General features: G+C 42.8%; 1 protein-coding gene across 2 annotated transcripts in view; it reads left to right on the plus strand.

The window, feature by feature from the left end:
* TFEB (transcription factor EB) overlaps positions 1-24386 on the plus strand; it is a 68929-nt gene extending 44543 nt beyond the window's left edge. For both annotated transcript variants that reach the window (XM_081915594.1, XM_081915595.1), the window contains exons 3-10: positions 11343-11588; positions 12764-13012; positions 13514-13594; positions 14326-14446; positions 14652-14708; positions 16037-16112; positions 16499-16646; positions 16985-24386. In XM_081915594.1, coding sequence (XP_081771720.1) covers positions 11391-11588; positions 12764-13012; positions 13514-13594; positions 14326-14446; positions 14652-14708; positions 16037-16112; positions 16499-16646; positions 16985-17440 — 1386 coding nt within the window. In that variant the 5' untranslated portion in view covers positions 11343-11390 and the 3' untranslated portion in view covers positions 17441-24386. The remainder of the gene's footprint in view (positions 1-11342; positions 11589-12763; positions 13013-13513; positions 13595-14325; positions 14447-14651; positions 14709-16036; positions 16113-16498; positions 16647-16984) is intronic.
* The last annotated feature ends 425 nt before the right edge of the window (positions 24387-24811 follow it).

The raw sequence follows: 24811 nt of genomic DNA on the forward strand, positions 1-24811 counted from the left end.
TTTAAGGATTATTATGCTGCTTCGTCAAAGCACCTTCTGTGGTGTCGTATTGATTTTTACGTGCTCATGAATAATGGTATGTTAAACAGGATAGTTGACTGGCATCCCATCAGGCATTTCTAATTGTTTTGAAACTTTCCAAGGCATTGCGCTGAGGCACTGAATTCTGCATGATACTAAAGAGGCTCTCACCAACTGGAAAAGCTAGAGTCTACCGAAGAATATCGGAGTTTGCAAACTTCACATCCTCTTTTGAATGCAAACCTTTGATTTCATTTCATAAAAATTATGTACCACTTATTTGTAACAAACAAACTACAAAGTAGTTTACAAAAGAATACACGGATAAAGTTAGCAATCAAAACTGCTATTTAAAACATTCAAAAAGCAATTTAAATCAATGATAATCTAAAAACAGTATTTATTTGTTTTGAACTTGCATCGTCAGTCTGCTCCACTTCCTGAGATGTAAATAGTAGTACAAGATCAATTTCAACAACACACTAGTTACCGTATTTTTCGCTCTATAAGACTCACCCAACCATAAGATGCAACTAGTTTTTAGAGGAGGAAAACAAGAAAAAAAATATTCTAAATCAAATGTTGTGGAAGAGCCTTTGCACGGCTATCTCTGAAGCCAGAACAGCAAGAGGGATTGCTGCGCAGCTCTCCCTCTTGCTGTTCTGGCTTCAGCGATAGCTGCGCAGCCTGCATTCGCTTCATAAGATGAACACACATTTCCCCTTACTTTTTAGGAGGGAAAAAGTGCGTCTTACAGAGCGAAAAAATACATTTAGCATTTGGCTTAGTTTTCATTCTAGAGGAAACCATGGTTTGTATCTTAACATGATGAGCTGCAGTACTTACTAGTGCATGCTGCCCAATCGCTCCCACTTTGCTCCACTGTTCCTGGAGCTGGAAGAAACAAACTATGAAGCTTGGCATTACACGCAAATCAGTGCTTGTGGTTTGCTGCTTCCCAACAAACCATGAGTGAGAAGCTAAGGTTTGCTGTTGCCTTACTGCTCGTATTTTGCTTGGAACAAACAAATCACTAGCATTGGTTCACATGCAAGTAACAATAAGCCCAAACCTCATGGTTTGTTTCTTCTAGTTCCAGGCCCAGGCAGGGTCATTCAAAGCAGGAGCAATTGAGCACTATGCACTAACATGCTGCTTGTTCACAGTAAACCATGGTTTATTGCTTACCATGGATTACCGTAACATGAAAGCTGGGCCTATTCTGAACTCAAAAACACATGATATGTGCACATATGCCCAGTAAAGCAAATTATGTTATACACAAATGTGGGGAAATACTACAAGTATTAGTGGATCATCATATTCTGCACTTTAAGCAAATGACTCTTAATCCCCCTTCACCTGTTTATTGCATGGAGGGGTCTCCTCAGGATAGTACATGAGGCTATGGAGTCACACTGCTGGACCCACCCATTGTCACACAATTTACCTGGTCCCTCAGGTGTCCATACATTGAACTTGGGACATCTGCATAGGGGAGGCCTACATGTGTGTGTGCGCGTAACCCAAATTTTTTTATAAACCAAATATAAAATAATTTATTTTAAAGAGTCTTGAATGCTACTCAGCTACTCAGTGGGCTCTGAGTGGAAAATGCTGACATTTTCTCTCTCTCAAACGTTTTATGCATTTGGACACTCAGGGATGAGAAAGGAGAGCATGTATTAAGGTACAGTGGCACCTTAAAGACGCTTCAGGTTACAGACTCCACTAAACCCAGAAATAGTACCTCAGGTTAAGAACTTTGCTTCAGGATGAGAACAGAAATCGCGCGGCGGCAGCGGGAGACCCCATTAGCTAAAGTGGTGTCTCAGGTTAAGAACAGTTTCAGGTTAAGAACGGGTCTCCAGAACGAATTAAGTTCTTAACCTGAGGTACCACTGTACAGCAGAAACAAATACTATGCTGTAAGAACAGCCATGGACACAACATTTTGGAAGTTGGTCTAGATTTCTAGTGGGTCCCCCGAGACTGCGGGCGCACGGCCACAGGCCACATAGCCCATGCTTTAACCTGGCCTTGTGCTTATGACTTGGTACTCTGGCATTTCACTAGCTGTTTCTGTGGTGATTCACATCAGGATGTGAAGGTTTGTCATTCTGTTAGCAAATGCCCACTCCTTCTTCCCTTGTGTGTGGGTGTATGTTCAGGTGTCACTTTAACCCATTCCTTTCTTCTTGTGCAGCTTAATTTTTCAAGGCACACTTTAGGCTCTTTCATGGCACGCTGTTGTGGCCTGGTAAATTGTGTGAGTAATCACAAGGCCCAGATGTGGTTTGGAGAGCAAACTCTGAGGGCTCATCCTCACTTCTGTTTGTCTCTTGGTTTTCAGGCATGGGTCTGATAGGTTTTTCTTTTGTTCCATTGTTTTCTCCGGGAGAACCCACTGCAGACCCTCCAATTTCCCTATTTTCCAGGGACATCCCTGATTTAGAGAAGCTGTCCTGGTTTCTGATTTGATCCTGGAATGTCCTGGTTTTGCTTAGGATGTCCCTACTTTCAATGGAGAAATGTTGGAGGGTATGGTAGGATGTCCCTATTTTCATTGGAGAAATGTTGCACAAATACATACAATTATTGAAGTAACGCTTTGACAATACAGTGGAACCTCATGTTACGTACCATCCTCCTTACGAATGCTTCTGGTATCCAGCTCCACTATCCTGGAAGTAGATGCTCCTGGTTGCGAACTTTGCCCTGGGATGCGAGCAGAAGTCATGCATTGGTGGCGCAGCAGCAGGAGGAGGCACCATTAGCGAAAGCGCGCCTCATGTTAAGAACTGTTTCGGCTTAAGAACGGACCTCCGGAACAAATTAAGTTTGTAACCGGAGGTACCACTGTAATTGTCCTTCCCTCTAAGTTTCTGTATGATGTACAGGTAACTCTAGGTGGACTGTGTAAATTTGCTTTGATGGTATGAAATTGCACCCCCCCCCCAACGATCTAAAGGCAGTGGAGGGGAAAAAATCATTTTATTATTTAATTTCTTAAATGAAAGATTGCCCTTCTATGCCCATCTAAATTCAAGGGTAGGATAATTCTGACTGCACATTTCCTCCAGTGGTATTTCTGAGAATCCTGTGCCCTGCTTCTATAAGTGGAATACATTACAAAATGTCCCTTCGGCTAGAGGCTAACCCTGTGAACTGTTGTGCACTGCGACCCCCAATGCTTGTGCAGTACAGAAAGTAATCCCTCCTCAATTCATTAAGAGCGTAAGACTGCAGCCTTAGGCTAAAAGTCTAAACATGCCTACTAGCACTGAAGTGTGAGCGAGACTTTCTTCCAAGCAGACATGCATAAGGTGTTTCTGTTAGTGTTCCATGTGGCTCCACCGCTGGTTTACATTCTCCTTCCTTCAGACGTCCTGTTCTCTTTCCCCGCCCATCCTGTGAATGAGTCAGAGTGAAAGCAGAAGCTGATGAACGTTACATAGGGTGAAGCCAAGCAGAGCCAGCCAGGGCTATTTTAAAACTCTATTGGTTTCCAATTCTCCCTGTCTTTTATGCAGGGCTTAGGCTCGCCTTGCCCTGTTGCTCTAGATGAAGTTCTCATTCTGAGGTGATGAGTGCTGGAATTTCCTTCGGGGAAAACCTGCATAGAATTCTCTGCTTTGTGACCTTGGTGAGTCTTCGTTTATGATAAAAAGAGTGGGGAAGAGACCCATAGTAGTGGAAGCAGAGAAATTGCTGAGAACCAGTGAAAGGTTGAGGAAGCCAAGAATACTGTATATTCTAAATTGCTAATTCATCCAAATTTGGAGAAGGTAACAGGGTTTCAGGTGATCTCTGGATTTAGGGATTTGAGGGAGGCAATGCTCATGGGACTTGCCTTTCTACTTGTACCTGGTTATTACATGTGTAATTTCTGATATGCTTTCAGGTGGTCCATGAGAATATAACAATAATTTAATTCCAGAAGAATAAACATACAAGTTGTATGCACAAAAGGGCTTGTGGTGGCTGAAAGATTGTGCCATAAACTTCCATGGGCCAGCTAGAGTCCACTTTATCATCCAGTACATGAAGTGTTATACTGAGTTGGCACACACACACACACACACACACACACACACACACACTGAGAGAGAGGTCAAGGTCAAAAGACTGAGATGTACAGTCTCTAACATCTCCATGCAAAACTGAAATGTACACAAGATATCCTGTCCTTATCTTGTATACACTGTTGTTTTGCATAGAAATCTCAGACTGTATCTCTGCATTCCGTGGCCTTTCGGCTGCTCTGTTTGCATTTACTTTCCCCTCTAAACTTTGTGTGCGCATGCATTTCTCCTCCTCACCCCAGATATATAATCCCCCAGGTGAGAATAATACTTCTTGTACCTAATGAATTGAGCTGTAGTACGTGAAACCTTATGTGCTACCTCAAAAATAAAGCAAATTAAGGTATTTCCCTAAGCCAGTGGTGGTGGTGGCTAAACTTGGCCTTCCAGCTGTTTTTGGACTACAACTCCCATCATCCCTAGCTAACAGGACCAGTGGCCAGGGATGATGGGTATTGTAGTCCCAAAACAGCTGGAGGGCCAAGTATGGCCACCACTGCCCTAAGCAAACAGTGATGGACACAGTTGAAGCTTCCTTCCATCTGCACTCAAGCCCAGCTGGATGTGTGGTTGTGGGGAGGAAGGGCTGTAGTGATCCCTAATGTAGATATTATTTGCAGAGATTCCAAGTTCAATCCTTGTCGTAGGGCTGGTAAACACTTAAAAACCCGGACAGCTGCAATGTAGTTAGTGTAGACTATATTGATGTATTGATGTAGATGGACCAGTGGTCTGACATGGTAAGCATCCTGGGTAAAGGGAAAAGTTTACCTAGGCAACAGATTGATTCATACTCCATGTCATTGAGGTGTTTGCTGGTCAATTATTGAGGGCAGATTTAAGAATTGGATCTGCATAGTGGTATATTACTAGCACATGTCATAGTTGCATATAGAAGTTTGTAACTATGTCTGTCTACTATTTTGTAACCCTTTCTCCATGCAATCGTCATTTTGTTTGGAATGCACAGTATAGCTACATCAGAGTAAAGAATGGGTTCAAATTCTGGAAGCCTTTTAGGCTGTGTCCTACAACACCTTTGGGCAACTGCTAGGGGCCCAGTACTCCAGCAGAACCCACTGACACTTGGTGTGGGCTACTCTTTAACACAGAGGTAGGCAACCTAAGGCCCGGGGGCCGGATGCGGCCCAATCGCCTTCTCAATCCGGCCTGCAGACAGTCTGGGAATCAGCATGTTTTTACTTGAGTAGAATGTGTCCTTTTATTTAAAATGCATCTCTGGGTTATTTGTGGGGCATAGGAATTCATTCATTTTTTCCCTTCAAAATATAGTCTGGCCCACCACATGGTCTGAGGGATGGTGGACTGGCCCACAGCTGAAAAAGGTTGCTGACACCTGTTTAACACAAGAGTAAAAAAACCCCTGGTAATCTGAGCAGTGCTAGGCTAGGCATTTCTCCAGGATGCTGTGAGAAATTAAAATGGTGGGTAGACTAAGCTGCACAGCAGTGCTCAAATTATCGTTCCTGCTGCCATTACCAGGTAAGCCTGCCTCTCCCCCCCCCATCTCTCTCTTACAAACAAGTCAGAAAAGCAGGAATGTCCTAAATGGAGATCACAAAGAATGCAGTTTTAGATTAATTGGCAAACTAAATGTTAATAAGTCCATCAAAGCTGAATGGAATTCACTTACCAGTCCTTCTTATTGCACACATGATGATTTGTGGTCATGATGCTACTGGAGCCTTCACATGTGATCCTGCTTTCAGTACTCTTTATTGAAAGAGTAGGCATAAGGAGGAGGGGGACAAGGAGAAAGGGACGACAGAGGACCAGATTCTTCATATCCCATAGGTTTCTGCTGACATCCCGTAGGTTTTTATGCCACACGTGTTCTGGGCCTTTCATGTCCCACTTTCATTGTGCTACAGCCCATCCAGATAGCAATAATGTGGTGGCATGGAGGAATCTTTGCAGAAGGTTCTAAAGCAGAATAAATCCACCACTAATGCACTACTACAGCATCAATAGAACTGTATTGATGCACCTGCAATAGAGCACTAGCCCTGTATAGAAATTGCATGCAGTGCCCGTAAAATGTGATGCACACATGTCCTTTTTTGCAAGTTGCTTTGAAAGTGCTCTATAAAGAATACCAGGTTAGAACTTCTTGAAACAAATAAAAATACACTCATTAAAACACACACATAAAAAAACAAATAACAAATTAGAAGGCTGTACATTGTTAAGAATTTCAAAACTGAAAGAAACACTTAGGGCTCTAACATTTAATGAACCATTAAACTTATCATTTTTAATAATCTTTTGATGCATTTAAAAAGCTCCCCCCAATTCAATGGATAGTGATTTAATAAAAGGAATATTTACTTTTTATACGAGCACTTAAAATGACCATAGGCAATAGCAACTGAGAACAGGAATTCATTCTTCATTCACTTCCTACACATAAGGGAATTTCACTTATAAGATAGTGCCGGTTCTGATGCATCATATTCAAAACAAAAGAATGCCCCGTGTCACCTGCTTGAAGAAATCTTAGTCAACCAGTCATATGACTTTTGGTTGATTTGCATATGGATGAAAGCAATTATTTTGAAGCAAGAAGCATGCTTATTTTTTATTTTCTGGGTAGGCCTTGAGTGTTAGAAAGGGGGTTTTCTCCTGGACCTTAGAGACAGCGATGAAGGGGATAGAGGGGATTCTACCAGCCCGCCTCTCTCAAGATCAGTCTCTTCCTCTTCTTCTGACACTTCCTGCCCCTCCTCCCCCATCTCCAGCTACTAAAACTCTCTCCCTTCCTTCAGCCCTGGCTGCTGCCTCATGGGTGGCACAGAACCCCATAAATCACTGCCCCCTTTGCCTGTATCATCACTGCCCTGCCTTTGCCACACACTCCTCGAAGACCTGTCAGTACCTGGCACCTCCCCCTGTAGCAATAATCTCTCAGGCCACTTCACCAGGAGAGCGCATGAAGAACAGCAATCTATACCATAATTTCAGCATCCTATCACAACACACCAACCTCACATAATTCTGACAGGGAGTGTGGAACGGGGTTGCATTTCTCTGACCGCAGCTCTTGTGTGCTTAGAATTCGCTCATGGAGTACTTAGGAGAAATAACACTTTGTTTTGCGTTTATTAATTTATTGAAAGCAATTCATTTTAGCAATTGTATACTGCTTCATCATAGCTGTCTCTATGCAGTGTACAGGAGACTAAGTCTTCAGTAAGTGCCTCTTGTACTTCAACTGGAAAGGAGTTGCACAACATTGTGCCCACAATACTGAACACACAGCTGCTTGTGGATATGAGCTCAAGCCATGGAGGACCACAAACAGTGACTCTCCCAATGGCCTTGGTGGTTAAGCAGGGGTATGAGGGATCAGGGGTTATGCACCAGAATGTGCATAATGTGTCATCTACATGTTTTATGCATAAAAGTGGCACCATAGAAAATCGTATGCATTGTGCATTGACTTGAAGCTGGAGATGAAAGCATATTTACCTTGAGATCTTACACACGCAAATGGTTGTTATCTTCCCCAAGCCTAGAACATAGGATAGGTTCAACCTAAGTTAATCAGTGCATTCTGTATTAATTTTAAGGCTGAGATGTGTTGAGATGTTCTCTTTCAGATGGTGTTCGGCTCATTTGTCTGTCCCAATTACAGTCATACCTTGGGTTACAGCTGCTTCAGGTTGCGTTTTTTTGGGTTGCGGACTGCCGAAACCCAGAAGTACAGGAACGGGTTACTTCCGGGTTTCAGCATGTGCAGAATCACAACCCGTGCATGCGCAGATGCGGGTTGCAAATGTGCATCCCACACTGATCACGTTCGCAACCCGAGCGTCCACTGTATTTCGAGAGATACTGGGTGCTATACTGAAGAGAATGAAAAAGCTAGAGAGGTCATAAGGAGGATCCTGGGAGAGTTTCCCAAGTACGAATTTGGGAGACTTATCGCACAAGTTGGAACATATATTCCTACGGTGTAAGGAATGTTCTTGTTTCAGTTTGTTTGAGGTTAAGTTGATTTCTGAGCCAGAGTGCCTGTAGTCTATGAATAAGCTAACCATCGTGTGCCAGTTGTTATGTACTGCCTGTGTTATGACAGCAAGAAGGAATATGATCACTTTATCTATGCCCAGATAGGACCTGTAAGCTCTTCACACTCCCTGACTGAAGAAGGCAGCTAGTAAAAGAGCTGAGGCGCTTTGAGGACAAAAGCTTAACCAGCAGGGTGTAAACTCCTGCTTACATATTTAGGAATCTGAAAAAGCAGCTGGATTCTTCCTCTGAAGTGCTGAGGAGGCCATGCAAAATTGCTCTGAAAGCATATTCGCTATAAGAGCTTACATATGGTTGCTATTTTTTACCCATCAAAAGCGCCCTGCATGCCTGATAAACCAGCTGCTTATTCCAGGAAATAATCTCAAAGATACATTTTTTTCCAGTGTAGTATTGGTCAGACCACACCTGGAATATAGTGTCCAATTCTAGATGCCACAATTTAAGAATGATATTCAAATGTCACCCCAGTCATCAATTTGCTGTGGACCTTGGCCAAGCCATGGATTCCCCGTCTCTGCTTCCTACCTGTACTATGGACTTCATCGCACTGGGCTTTGTTTGATAGAATTGATTTGCCCCTGAAATGGTCCTGGTTTGACAGTCAAAATTACTACCTATATTGGAGACCACTGGAATAGGAGACAAGTTTGCTGGATGGGAAATTGATGAAATTTTTGGCAGGTGGGGGGCAGTGGACAACAGGGAGGCTACCACCCCTCTAGGTAATTGGTTCCATTGTTGAAATTCCCTTGCTGCTCAATTGAACTCTATCCTCAATAAACTTAAGCCTCTTAGATCTAGTCCTGCCTTCTGGGTAGTAGCAAACAAGTGTTTGCCCTCTCCTAAGTGCTTGTATTATTATTCTTATTAGCTGATCAAAATGTGCTTAATCCCTTACTTCTCTAGCAAAATATTCCAGCAAATTGGTTGCATCTAATCAGTACAGTTTTATCTATGGTGTTTTCTTTATTTGCAGCCTGAGCATCTTTTCGTGATCCTGGCATAGGCTGGGCTATTATCCCTAACATGGGAAGAAGTGGCAGGACTGCAGTTCTCTAAGTAGCAATACTCTGAACCATATTTCATCCTCATGCCAGAGCAAACAAGGCCCTTATCTCTCTTGAATTCCATCTGTCTCTCATGTTTGGAGTCCAGGGACTCGGGGAACCACCTCTGCCTTCATTCAGCAAAGTTTAATATACACTTCTTGTCACCTGACCGGCGATGATAAGAAATCTGAATGAGGGCAGTGGGTTTCCATTTTCCGGGTCATTACAGGGCAAAGATTAATGTAGAAGGAAAGGGGATCATTAACTCACTTTGATGTTAAACTTATTATTTTTTAAGTGAGTGAATGAGGAGGCCAACCCTGGGAACACCATTTTGTTAGCAGTTTTTGTGGTTGTGTTTTTTGAAAGGAGAGCAAGAATTCATGAACGATAGCTATAGCTCATTCAGACATTTTAAATGAGGGCTATGTTACGTTGTCTCTGCTTTAATGAAAGTTTTTTGGTGCTGTTTTTCTTGTTGTTGATTTTAATTATGATATGATGTTTCGTTTTTAGCATTGTTTTGCTTTTAAGCTATTTATTGTTAGATGGCTATATAAATTTAAGAAGAAGAAGAAGTAGTTAAAGTAAACCATTTAACTTGCCATCAAAGAACCAAGTCCAGTCTTTGAAAAGCACTGGTTTGTTCCCGACTTCAGGAGTGCCTGTGATTTCTTGTTTAGGTTGTTAACACACATCTTGAAAGAGCAATTATGTGGCTGTTATTGAACCGGCACTGCAAAGCTGTATTCTTTTTGCTAGGTGAAGGTCCCATTGAAATCAACTGGACTTAACTCTGGGCTCGACACACTTCACTTGTCCCATGCCTAGAAAGCACAGGTCCAAGCAGTTTTCTGTTTGCCCCACAGCTTGCTCTGATTCAGCATAAAGAGTGGATTTCCCCAGGAGGAAGGGGTTAGGACAAGTGGAAGTGTGGACAAGCCTCCTGAGTAGACATGCCGTGGGTGCCTACTGAGAAGATCCATAAAAATGCAACTGTAACAAAAGGAACTATTGTGAAAATAAGAAATATTTGGGGGTTTTTTGGAGGGGGGGCACCAAGAATCATATAAACTGAGGGGAGGAGAGAGACCAGTACAGCCAAGGAAACATGACCACCTGCTCCTCTTTGCAAGTTCACTTCATCTAATGGAACAAACACATTACAGTGGTACCTCGGCTTAAGTACTTAATTCGTTCTGGAGGTCCGTTCTTAACCTGAAACTGTTCTTAACCTGAAGCACCACTTTAGCTAATGGGACCTCCTGCTGCTGCCATGCCGATTTCTCTTCTCATCCTGAAGCAAAGTTCTTAACCCGAGGTACTATTTATGGGTTAGCAGAGTCTGTAACCTGAAGCGTATGTAACCTGAGGTACCACTGTATAGTCACTGTTTGCAATTATGTTTGATATAGGGCCTAAATGTGTTTTTCTGTCCATATGAGCTTTCCTACCCTTGTGAAATTAGACCAAGCGTCTATGAATGTATCCCCCCCCAACATCTAAAATCCATAAAATTAGAATACTTATAGAATACAAGCATTCATTCAAATGTGCATGTAAAAAGCAAAACAAAAAAACAACCCAAAACAAACAGTAATGTGCTTCATGTTGTTATACTTAAAATATGTTATTGTTCTGCTCTCGTTTTGTAGTTCCTGATTGTAGTTCATGTGCAACTAGGATCTAGAAAAACATCTTGGCATGATCTGAGCTCCTGCAAGAAACTCTGAATTGACATAGCAGTTCAGCTCATGCAACACTTATCTTGCCTAGCTTTTAATTGCCATTATACTTGATATTTGGGGAAGTTCAGTGAAAAAAGAATTACATATTTTGTTCTGGTCAGCTTCACAAAAATAATAAAAGATGTTAGAAAAGATACATAAAGCAGCCGTGGGGTCATAGAGTGTCCACACTAAGCTCAAGTCCATTAACACAGTTGAGCCAAGAGTTTTGCTGCTGCTGTACCTATTAGAATCACTTATGCTAAGCAACTTTCAGTCTTGGTAAAATTCAGATGCATATTTCGTCCATAGCCATATTTCTTCTATGAGGGCAAAGGCCACATTTTATAGCCTTCTTTTGATGCTGAATGCTTGTGCCTAAATCCTTCCACTTTCCTTCTCAGGTTTTTAAGTGTCCCGTGGGAAACGCTGATAGATCCAAAATACCCGCCATGGCATCGCGAATTGGTTTGCGGATGCAGCTCATGCGAGAGCAAGTCCAGCAAGAGGAGCAGCGGGAGCGCATGCAGCAGCAGGCAATGATGCATTACATGCAGCAACAGCAGCAGATGCCAATGGCTCCAACCCCTGCCATCAACACACCAGTTCATTTCCAGTCACCACCGTCTGTGCCGGGAGAAGTCTTAAAGGTACAGCTCGAGTAAATAAAAGTCTTGGCAATGTGTTATGTACTGAGTTGAATAGGATCCAATCTGATTGGTCCTAGAACAATAGGATTCAGAATGCAGCAGTCTGATTGGTCCTAGAACAATGCAGAAGTATGATTGGTTGGCAGAAACCACCCAATCATGCTCCAGATAGAAGTGAATCCACAACCTGATTGGCTTACCGTAGAATTCCGGAATTAGCCAATCATGTGCAGCCCATTGTTTGAATAATGTATATAAAGTAGATACTTTGAGGGGACATTCATTCATTCCTCCTCACCACTATGAGCTGAATAAAGAGCATGAAATCACTTTGCGACTCTGAGTATATTACACAATGCCTAGCGGGGAAGCCAAATGGAGGCACTATTTATGTTATGGAAATTGCATAGATGGATGTTTTGTGTTTGCAAATCAACAAGTAATGGACAGGGATAGCTCGGCCATAGTGATCCACGTGCAGGTAACTTGGCTATTGTAGTGTGCTCTATGTTGGGCAGCTTGTACAAAATGCGGTTGTTAGGTTGCTAATGGGAGCAGCCTATTGCAGTCCTGCAAAATCTCTGCTGAAAGATCAACACTGGCTGCCCATTTGCTACTGGGCCAGTTTTAAGATTCTGTTATGTATAAAGCCCTGAACAATTCAAGAAGACCTGAATCTATGCAGACCAGCCTGTCTGCTTAAATCTTAGGATGAGCTTCTCCTGGTTGAGCCACAGCCTGTGGAAATACATCTCCCAATGGAGAGTTGTAGAAAGTGAGTCCCAAAGAATCAGTATTTTGGGACCTGTGCTGTTGAACTTGTTCACTGATGATCTAGAGAGTTAGGGCTCAGCAGTGAGATAAAGTTTGCTGATGATGCCAAATTGTTTAGTGTGGTTAAAAAAAGAGAGAGATTGTGAGGGGTTCAACAAAGGATAGACAGAGGTAGAGGAAAATGTGAACAATTGCAATTACACACAGTTTTGAGTATGGTTACGATTCAAAATGAGGGCGGAGGGGTTCGGGCAAGCCATAGTTGTGTGGAGTCAATACTATATAAGAAAATAAAGCATATTTGTTCCTGAAGAGCTGCTCAGTTGAAATCTCCTGCTACTTTTTATATGACAGCCTTCTGCTTCTACATCTTTCCTCTCCTTTTTCCTGGATGCTTTCAGGTTCAGTCCTTCCTGGAGAACCCTACCACATACCACCTGCAACGGTCACGAGACAAGAAGGTCCAAGAATTCCTGTCTGAAACCTATGGGAACAAGTTTGCTCCGCTGCTCAGCGCTCCGTCTCCTAAGCCGCCTCCTTCTGTCTCGCCTGGCGTGAGGCCGAGCCATGTCATGCCCTCCTCTGCCGGCAACAGTACCCCCAACAGCCCAATGGCAATGCTCAACATTGGCTCCAACCCAGAAAGGGAGGTGAGTGAGTGGCTTCTATTCCTGGGGAACGGCAGATCTTTTGGGAGGGTTGGGAGATAATTCTGAATCCAGTTGCACTTTTCCTGGGACTGTACAGTAGGAAGTATTATGGGAAGTAGGGGCATTTGTTGTGGGGGAGAATTCAAGCCTGCAACCACCTCCCCTTTCTGCAAACTGAATTGAGAAGGTTCCACTATATAGTTGCCCTATATAGTTGTTTTCTCCTAGTTTTGCAGCTTCAAGTTTTAGAAACGTTTTGCAGCTTCAAGTTTTAGACAAGGGACAAAACGGAAGTTTTTGTATCACTGTAGGGACTGTAATAAAGGAACATGGTGACTGTTGGGGAACTTTCATCTCCATTCTTTTTTTGGTAGGAGGTGCTGTAGGAACACATGAAAGAAGCAAGTACATTGATGCATTTATTTATTTTTAGTGAAAAAGTCAGTATTGACAGGATAGAGGAAATGGTTCTTATATCTCAAAGGCTACTTTTCCTTCCAGATAGATGACGTCATTGAAGACATAATGCAGCTGACAACTACTGTGGGGTGCATTAATCCAGAAATTCATATGCCAAATACTGTGAGTATCTCTGGTTTTTTGCTTCTTGTTGTCAGAAAGGGAGGGAATGATGGAGGAAGGAAAGCTACAAGATCATCATCTCCTGGATGAATAGTGGTCAAACTATGAAAACTATCCTAATGGGGGTGGGAATAAGCTGCACTGTGTCCATGCTGTGGGCCTATTGGGATGCCAGTTTGGACAGCAACATACCCTGCTACAACATTAGTGGCTGTAGAGTCTCTAATGTTCTTTAAACCCTGGCAGTCAATATAGTTTTCTTGCATTCACCTCACTGGGATGAAGCTGGCTGTCTCTAAATCAGAAGCCCCCAGAACAATGCCCTCTAGAAGTTGTTGGACTCCCAGGTCCCAGCCAGCGTGGCCAATTTATTTATTTAACCTGTATACCACTTTATATTTCAAGAAATCCCAAAGTAGTCATGGATGGTGATGATAGCTGTGGTCCGACAACATCTGGAGGGCACCCCCCACTTTGTAACCAGGAGCTCAGTCAGTAGAGCATGAAACTCTTGATCTCAAGGTCATGGGTTTGAGCCCCACGTTGGGCAGATGATTCCTTCACTGCAGGGGGTTGGACTAGATGACCCTCGTGGTTTTTCCCAACTCTACAGTACTGTGATTTTACTATGATACTTTGTATCTGGCTGGAATCCTATTTCTTTGCCCCTTCCATTCTGTTGTATGTTATTCCTATGCAATTTTTTTTTGTTCCTTTCCTTTGTTTTCCAGCTGCCATTGTCCAGCAGCCACATGAATGTGTATAGCAGCGATCTTCAGATGACACCCTCTGTGGTGGGCATGACCAGCAGTTCCTGCCCGGCAGATCTGACGCAGAAGAGAGAGCTCACGGGTAACTTGACAGGGCTTACGATCCTTGGATCCATGCTTGAGTTGATTTGTTGGGGGCTGTATCCAGCCCCAGTTTTGACTCAGGGTGTAGGTCACTGGGAAGTCTGTTTTCATGTGTGCACGTGAGCATATATGCACATGTGCAACAGCACTCTTGTTTCTCTTGACCCACTGCTTTGCTTGACAGCTTGGTCTTTTGTCTCTAGATGCAGAGAACCGTGCATTGGCGAAGGAACGCCAGAAGAAGGACAATCACAATCTGAGTGAGTGGTGCTTGGTTAAAACCATGTGGCCTGAACGTCTTCCCAAATTGTCTTCAGTGATCCCTGCTCTCTTCCTCCTTATTCCTTCTAGAGAAGATATGAGTAATCTCTCTCTTTCATGGGCAGTGTGGCAACCCAGTGTGTACTGGCTTCTTTCAGAAGCAATACTGTCTTGCAGGAGTCTTAAAATTTCACTCCTTTGTTAATGCAAGTATCTGACTGTCTTGGTGCAGAGAAGGACTCCAGAATGTGGAGGTGTTAGGAACACTCTGTACCTGTTGCATATGCACAGAGCTGGGTCTGTCTTCATGTGGACTTTTTGTGTTTTAGTCTTCTGCCATCAGCCATTCAACTCGGAACAAAAGGGTGCTCATGTATCCAGCAAGCCTTTTTATCACCTGAGTGGAGGTGGGCAGCTATTTCCAACACTGCTAAAGCATGGATTCATGCAATTGTGCTGCCTTGGTCTGGAAGAAATCAGTAACTGCAACTTTCTGTTTCTTCTTACATTTCATTTCAAAAGCAGACACCTGTTTTAGTATAATAAGCTATAAGAATGGAAGACAATCAGTTCGGTGCTGCTGCTCTTGGGATAAAGAAAGAAAGCCATGATGCCAATCTGGGGAATAACCCATTTTAGTCACGGTGTTACCTGGATGTTTTTGGAGGAGAAATTGCTGGTCATATGTAGTATAATATTTGTATTGGTTTATTTAAAAATATGCAAGCAGCGTATAAATGAAAGTAATTAGCATATTAACTCCAAACAGACAGAGGATCCATTAGCTAAAACAGCCAGCCAGAAAAAGGCATTCTGAACCTCAAGTTATTTCTATCCTATTGGCTAACTCTGTCTCTAATTGTGACCTTCTTTCTGCTACGCCAAAACTGCTTTTTTTTTTGTTATGCACACTGCATATACTTGCACATGTGTATGCACACAGTTACTGTGTGTGTGTTTTTGGATGCAAATATATGCAGCTTTAGGATTGTATCCAAGGCTGCACAGGCAGTGTTACACTTGCACAAAGAGACTTCCTTCTCCTCTCCCCCACATACCTCCCAAAATTACTCCAGAGGGTCCCCCAAACCTGTTAAAAAGATTCTGAGGGTGTGGGGGTGCTACAAGGGAGAGGAGGGGAAGTTCTGCTGCATAAGTGGAACTCCCTTGAGCGAGTGGAATGACAACATTAGATACAGTTCTCAATTGATTCATAATTTCTTTCATCGGATGATAGTTATTCATTTATTTTGGCACCTTTGTGTTCATTTTTTATTGTATACTTTAATAAATATTCTATTTCTCACTATTTTTGTTTTTCTCTTAGTTGAAAGAAGACGAAGGTTCAACATCAATGATCGCATTAAGGAACTAGGAATGCTCATCCCCAAAGCTGGAGACCTGTAAGTTGTGCTCAAATGTTCAATTATCCTAATGCCTCCTGAAGAGCCACGAAGGACCTCATGCTCTGAAACAGGCAACGGGAATAAAATCTTCTGGGAAATCATTGTTCCATATTCATTGAAAACACTACTTTCACTTCTGCCCCCCAAATATTCACAACACACCTTTTGTGTCAGTTAAAATTCCAAACTTCTTTAAGCCTTAAAGAAAAGATTTGTTAGAGGCAGATAAAACTTAGTATAATGGCACAAATGTTTGAGCTTTCCCCCCTTCATTTGTGTTTCAACACTAATTATGCTCTGAGCATAATTGCCTCCAGAACTTTCCTGAATCTGGAAGTCATGTTTTTATTCTCTTAACATTCTGCTCCTATGTCTTCTTCCAGGGATGTGCGCTGGAACAAAGGGACAATCCTGAAAGCCTCTGTTGATTACATCAGGAGGATGCAGAAAGACTTGCAAAGGTCACGAGATCTTGAGAATCATTCTCGGCACCTGGAAATGGCAAACAAGCAGCTCTGGCTCCGCATACAGGTGAGTCCCCATCTTTTTGTCTTGTGCTCGCACCTCCTAAATCTCTTATGTGCATATAGCAACTGCCTTCCTTTTACTCATTCATTCCTTCAACCATCACTTTCCTCATCCCTACCCCCGTTCCACTTGGTAGCCCTGTCTCATAATCTTGTGCTCAGGGAATAGATGAGAGGGGTTCTCAACCTTGGCTGCAAAGCTGATTCTTACTGTGGCCTTCACCCTCATGAAAGCATTACTGCCATTAGTAATGCCTATTGGAACTTTGGGTGGGTGGGTGGAGATCATGTTGATTGCTCACCTGTTGGACTGTTGTCATGTTTGTGTGCCTTGTCCTAAAGGAGCTGGAGATGCAGGCCCGAGTCCATGGCCTTCCAACTGCTTCACCTTCTGGCTTGAACATGGCTGAACTCGCTCAGCAAGTTGTGAAGCAAGAAACCCCTGGAGAAGAGGACACAACAGAGATCCAGCCTCCACCGCAGCCACCACTCCACCCTGAGCAGGAGGCTCAGCAGCACCAGCCTCACTTTGCTCCTCCTCAGTCCCCTTACCACCAGCTGGACTTCACTCACGGCCTGAGCTTTGACGACAACTCGAGAGGCTTCCACGACCCTCTGGACCCCAGCCAAAATGTCTCCTTCCCTTCACTGTCCAAGAAGGAGCTGGACTTGATGCTGATGGAGGATACCATGCTGCCCATGGCGTCTGACCCCTTGTTCTCCGCCGTGTCCCCGGAGGCTTCAAAGGCTAGCAGTCGCAGAAGCAGCTTCAGCATGGAGGACACAGATATGCTGTGATGAGAAGCTTCTAAGCCAGAAAAGACTTGGAGTCAAAATATTGTTTGTTTTCTGAAGATTCGTCCCTCTGCCTTATCCCTGCAGGCTTACTCAAAGGGCATATGAGACTGAACAGAGATGCTCCTGAACTAGGAGATTGTGTTTGTGTGCGCTCGTGGGGTAGGAAATGCTCCGCACAAAGCTCACCCCAGCTCTTGGAATGTTACCCCCAAGTTTCTCTTCTGCCTTGATTTGCCAAACACCCCCCACCCCCAAGCAGCCTTGCCTCCTCTGCCGTGACCACGGGATGATCATGGTTTTCTTATGGCCCCTTTATGGCCTTTCAGATCCCTGCAGGTGTATCTCAGGGCCCTGTGCCTTTAATACTACGTGTCCTGCAGATCCAGTTTGAGCATTTATGCAACAATGTGATTTTAGTGTTGACGGCTGGGTGGCAGCTTGTCCTGTTTGAGAAGCAGCTTTAACCAAGGCTTGGTGCTAATCTCTTTTTCTTCTTGAGGGACTAGCACATCCCTTAAGCCTCACTGTGCCCCCTGTTCCTTTTTAAGCACCGCCTTATGAGAAACTGTTTTTTCTTAAAGGCGGGATATAAGTTCGCTAAATAAATAAAACTCCTGTTATCATGCTGACTCCCATATTGGGGCTCCTTTCCTTATACAGTGGTACCTCTGGTTGCGCACGCTCCAGGTTACGAGCTCCGCTAACCTGGAATTAGCCGCTCCTGGTTGCAAACTTTGCCCCAGGATGCGAGTGGAAATCGCGTGCCAGGGGCGCCATTAGCAAAAGCGCGCCTGAGGTTGAGAACGGTTTCTGGTTGCGAACAAACCTCCGGAACGGATTCTGTTCATAACTAGAGGTACCACTGTACAGGGCAGGGATATCCAGTAGACCCTGCAAGATAGTGTGGTGCTACCACTTAGCAGTGTGGTGCGATGGGTGGTGATTTTGTATCAATTCTTTGGAGAGATGGAAGGATAATGTGATTGCTCTTGCAGAGCTTTTGCTAAAGTCAGAAGCCCAAGTGGGATAATGGCAGGCTTAATTAACTTTTTGACGGCTTTGAAAATGCACACTCCATTAGATTTCGATTAGACCTTTAGTCTGCGTTGTCCAAAGTTCGGCCTGTTGATGGCTAATTTTGGCTTGTGTCCATCCTCCATTTTAATCTTTTTGATTGACATCCTGGGTAGCCATATGGAGTGCATGTGTGCACCTTGATATATTTCAAACTATTGCCATCATTCACCTAGCAAAATGGGTAAGCTGTCTTTCCATTTAAAACCACTGATAGCTGTAGCAAAAAAATCTTGCAAAGTATCTCCACCTGCATGTTTGCTGACCCCCCACCACCCATGTGTATGGTAGTTGAGGACTGAGGTCACAGCCCATCAATCTAGCTGGCAGCAGCTCAATCTGTGGCCCCTTCATGCTGGATGCATGTAACTTTGCTACAAATGAATACATTTTTTTGGAACCTTACAAATTCCATCCCGTGTCCCTAAGCCCTCCTTGTCCCTGAAAGGAGCTCAAAGAATCTTCCTTTGCACCAGTTTGATTAAGCTTCTTTAGCTAAGCTAGTGCAAACTCTAGTGTGGTTCTGAGCGTATTTGTTTTAAACTGATTTTAATATTGTATTTTTAAATTGCTGTAACCTGCCCTGGGACCTTATGGCAAAGGGCGAGTAAGAAATCAAATGAATCATAATAATAACAATACATACATACATTCACTTATGCCTCTTTATTTTGGAATGTATGTATTACTCTCCCACTACATGTACAAATGTTTGGTGTGCCTATTTCCAGTAACAACTGCAAATCAAAATGCCATGAATAGCTGCTATTATTTGTGGCCTGCTACTTTTAAGTGGTTAACACAAGTTGGTAGTTTGCACATGAACTTATATTTGTGGTGGGGAACACCCCAAGCATACACAACTCTCCTGACTTTGCATTTCCTATCCTGGACACCCTCTTATACAATTCAAATTAAGATGAAGACATTGCAGCAAGGAATCTTCTCCCCCCCCCCCCCTATTGTCAAACAATGTATGAATGAGAAAATCTATCAGTTCTGAAGGTGTGTGCCTTGGTTTACTTCACAGCTTTATTTGAGTGTTTTGGCAACTGCTATCTCCTAGAACTGATAAAATCACCAGCTTTTTCTTTTTGCAGCCTAAGTTCTCTGCACCTCACTCTTCCAGGCAGTCTTGGGCAGTTCTCAGAGAAACTAGATTTTATGCCTACCATCAGTGCTTCAATGTCTCAGGGCATTTTGGTCAGGGCTCAGTAATCCTTCCAGTCACTTCGGAATTGTGGTGCTTTGCAGGTCCAGCCCATTAGTGCCTGACATTATCTGTCCTTGACCAGCCCCTGGTAGCTGTGGCTGAATTGTCTGCTCTACATTTCTTCAGCCCCACTGGTAACTCAGGAAGTTCAAAAGAAGCAAGGACCTCCTTTCTGACTGCTTGGCACCTTGTATGTTGCATCAGATGAAAATCCTCTATTGCACTGCGAGCTGCTTCACGTGTACATTGCAGAGAGACTTGGCCTGATGTTTTTGGCAAGAGCAATATGCTTGGTGGTGCTTGAATGTAAGTAATCACAGATTGATCAATGTTCAGTGGCCTTAGGGTGGATTGCTGCCACAGGGCTTGTAAGCATGGGTCTGAGCACTTTTGCCTTCATCCCTTTCCATTGGAAAACCCGCTCTTTAACACTAAATTGGAACAAATACCAATCTGTGGAAGACCTGGTTGCTGTTTGTTCTGATTCTGTGCTAAACCATGGGTTTTCCCTGGGGGAAAGTGGCAGGGCATGGATGAGCCTCTAGTGTCACCAAGCCTGTGAAGTTAGGAGACTTTGGCTCCAACTGAATCTCAGTTCCTTGGTTAAGTTGCTCTGTTCTGCTTCTGTGATAGAGATGTTTTGGAGAAGCAAATGGAAACATCTAGTCACATGGGGACAGGGACATGTTGTGTTTGTGAGCCTGGGGAAGTGTCAAGTGATACTGTTCGGATTATTACATTTAGCTTCTTAAGTCTGCTCTAGTCTTTTTGGACTTGCAGTGTGCATGCCTTAATGGTATCTAGAATCTGCTTCTCATTTTGGATCTATGGAGAAAGGAAGCTCTGACTTCTTCTCAGAATGCTTATTGACATATTTGGAGAACCCATGGTTCAGTGGAAGAGCTCGTGCTCTGCATGCAAAAGATCCCAAAAGGGTCAAGTAGGAGGTGATGCAAGAGACCTCAGCTTGAGAACTTGAAGAGCCTCCTGCTAGTCAGAGCAGACAAGACTTGAGCTAGATGGACCCAAGTATCTGACCTGGTTATATGTCAACTTCCTCTATTAAACAACTGAGGAAAAACCCGAACGAAAGGGAACTAACTTTAGCATTTCAGGTAACAGCTTCCTTTTTCTCTGAAACATTTTTCTTTTTGGTAGAGATTTCAATTCCATAACCATGAGCCATCTGCCAAAGAGCCACCAGCATATTCCTTTCAGACAAAGCAGTGCCTTCAGTCTCCAGTGCTTCTGTAGTTTTGTAGGGTCTTTCTGCACAATCGGTCAAACAAAGTTCTAGCTGTATATTTAGCTATTTATGATGCTCTTGCAAGTCCTCCCCACTCACCTTCTTACAATGTTCCACCTGTACACTCTAGAAATGAGGGAGGTAGACATATGTAGGAGAGGGAAAGGACACAACATCCAAAGATTATTTTTTTAAAAACTCAGCTAAACAAAATAATGGTGTGTGGCCTTTCTGGGATTTGCTACTTTTTTAAAAAAATAATGACTAGATGACTACTCAGTTGCTGAAGCTGTACAGCAAGGGACTGTACAGCCTTCAAAGAGTGAAAATAATAAACAACCCAAAAGTTCACAAATTGGTGTCTGCTTGGAGGGAGAGTAAATCACTAGACAGTCATCACTTATCCAGTAGAAGCATGTGACATGCTTGCAAGCAAATTCCATGCAGCAGTCACATAATCAGCAGATGGGCTGTTGAGGGAAGGTGGTACTTCTTTCTTCAAGCTACCTGCTGAATTTTATCTGCAGCAAAATTCATGTGGGGAGTATGTGGCTCTGCCTCCAGCAGATTGGAATATTTCAAAAATGAGGAATTTGGTAAAACCACTTAGACAACTCAGCTCCAAGTTCACCCAGGGCTTGTTTTAGTGTTTTCAGTGCCACAGCAAGGAGCATTTTGTATCACTGAGGTATCTGTATTCTGAAAACATTGCAATCCTTTTGTGACAAAGCACCTTCTGCAAACGCATGCAGTGTCACAGTTTTGTGCCACAGTAACCCATTTAAAACTGATCTGATTGTTTTCCAATTCACTTCTGTTGCTTCTCAGTCAGAAGAACAGAAGATTTAAGGCTATGTGAACATCTGTGCAAGAAAACAGCGAATCAGAACTGAGCAGATTTTCATCAACAGATCATGTAGGACAGTGGTTCCCAATTACCCAAATACTATGGATCCCCTACTTTGAAACTTTTAATATCTCTGTGGTAGTTTTTGTTATGTGGATGGTGCTACAGACCCCTACATGGGTTATGTGGACTCCCTGGGGTCCATGGACCACCAATTGGCAACCACTGATAGAAGAGATGCACTTTCCTCTGCCCATAGCAACCACAGCCTTTGCTGTAATGGAACAAGGTTACACTAGTATCATGGTACACATCTTGGAAGATGCTTGTGACATAATTGCAACCAACAAAATTCTTTCTTCTTCCTACAAATGCAATGCTATTTTATTTTCCTCCGTTTGGGTGTATTTTTCTTCAAAGGTCTAGCAGTGGAACAAGCACATCCCCCCCCCCACACTATTTTTTTAAAAAAAACATCATTCCCCACAGTAAGGCAACTGCTCCTGCTTTGCCCATAAAGGAGGATATGGATTATAGTGCCTAGTGGTGCTGGACTAGTGCTTGTGCTGCTTTGGTAATTAACGTGGCAAGTACTGATTTAGTCCTCCAGAAGAACATACCTAGACATGCAGCCATGTGAGACCAAAACCAATCAGACTTGATTTTGCACCATAGTGCATTTTGCAAAGTTGGAATATTTTTATCATAAAATATATATTCGGCAGATTTCCTAAAGAGGAATTTGGTAGAACCAAGGATGGTCTGGATGACAACCTAGGGCAGCCTTCATTAACCTGGTGCTCTCCAGATGTTTTGGATCCCAATTCCCAGCCAGCCAGCCAGTATGGCTTTACTAGTTGGGGCTACTGTGAGTTGTAGTCCAAAACACCAGGTTAGGGAAGACTGACCTAGACTTTCATGAACTACCCCACCCCCCTTTCCGTTGTTCTTTGCTAACATATGTACAGTAGTTCCATAACTATTGGTTTATTTCAAGTGTCTGTGGAAGGATAGCGGGCATTAGAAGTAGGCCCTTTGAGACACAGTTTGTACACTGTTGGACTAGAAAGTATTGTGAACTCCTGCCAAAGGCCAATGGGTGTGCAAGCTGTGTTATCGGCAGTAAAATGTATGGCAACTTGAATGCAAGCCTTCAGTGCATGTTGTGAGTTTGAGGGGGAATTTTGAAAAGGCAGGTGATATTGGAAACCCTGTTTGGGGGCAGAAGGAGAGCATAAGGTTGGGTTGGTGCTTTACAATCAATTGTAAATGTATTAAGCATGTAATAATATGTATTAAGAAAAAGCCTCCGTTTGTACAAAGACTATATTGGAAGGATCTGCAGCAGTTATAGCGCAGATATCTGGAAAAGACTGAGTGGGGGAGGAATAGAGAAAATGACTTATTGGAAGGTTCTTTCTCAATTCATTATATTACATGTTAGAACTCTCATGTTCATGAAGTGCTTCTGCAGAGACAGAATGCGGTTATTACATGCATTATGCAGTGTGCTTGATTTACAAGATATAGGTATAGGATGTGAATGTAATATTTGTTCAAAAAGCCTGTGGTTTTCAGCCTCTTTTCTTCTCAGGATTTTAAACTATGGCATATTTGTATTTCTTCCTTATCTGGGACAGAAAAATCATGTTATCTGCAAAACTAGAGCTTAAAAAAAACCAAAACCCAGTCTAACAGCACAATCCTGAGCCCGTTTACTCAGATGTAAGTCCCCTTGAGTCCAATGGGACATACTTCCAAGAAAGTATGCATAGGCTTGCACCATCTAACAGTGCAACACTATGCCTGTTTATTGATAAATCCCACGGCGCTCATTGAGGATTGCTCCTAGGTATGTGTGCACAGGATTGTAGCTTTAATGGCCGATCCGTTTGTAATCTTCAACTCAACATGATCCAGTAGGCTTTGAAAAACATGTGAATTTGAAGATAAAAGCCAGAATGTTTTCTCCCCCCCCCCAAAAAAAAAGAAATCTAGCAGTTTTCTTGATGCCTCAGCTTGCAAATAAGATCAGTCTCAAGCAACTGAAAGGGACCTAAATTTCAGAAAGTGTTGTACTCATAAGTTCCTTTCTTTCAAATATTAGACTATTGAGATGTCGCAAGCTGGGTACTTGAAATCAGTGGTCACATTTCTTTAAACTTTGGGGGCAAAGATTTTTATATGTTCCCTTTACCTTCATTTCTACATGCTAGTATATGCCATAGCACAGCATGCTTTGTTGACTTATATGGTGAAGTTGTGTATATTGTATACACAGCAAGGATTAATTATAAACTATGAAGTATATATTATATATATGGCTCCCCACTGGAACAGATAAAAGGTACTTTACCAAAATCTCTTCCAGTGTGAGAAGTGAGGAGCTAGCCTTTTTTGAGAATTAGTCACAAATTTTTAAAAGAATGTTGTTTTTAATAAAACAAAGAAAAAGAAAAATGCACCACGCTCTGATTCTGAAATGTTACTACTGTTTTATAAATAAATGTATAAAATAATGGACTGGAACAGAGGAAAAAAATCATTAAAATTTATTTATTTACAATTGATTGAGACATCTGATTCTTTTGGGATACAAGGGAGCACACCAAAGCACTTCAATAGGAACTGCCACACTATAGTGATTATAGAAGTGGCACATTCAATGTGCAGTAGTTTAGGGAGGGTGAAGCCTTTTGAGAAAGACTCTCTTCAAAATAGCACAGAAGAAACAACGGGAAGGACAAACTAATTACAAAAACTGGAGACGCGGGGATCTACTTTCCATCCATTTCACCAGATGTAGCTTTCAGAGAGGAAAACTTCAAGCCAATTCAGGGTGGAGTGAGACAAAATTGCAATATACAGCAATTTGCAAGGTGGTGCTATCTTTGATGCTACAGGTAAACCATTTCCCTTGCAAATCTGGAAACTTACATGGATTTATGCTCTTTAAACAAATTGTGCTTGAGGATTAAGAGCACAAGGTGG

The sequence above is a fragment of the Podarcis melisellensis genome (genome assembly GCF_964234715.1).
Source record: "Podarcis melisellensis genome assembly, chromosome: 6".
NCBI classification, from domain to species: Eukaryota; Metazoa; Chordata; class Lepidosauria; order Squamata; family Lacertidae; genus Podarcis; species Podarcis melisellensis.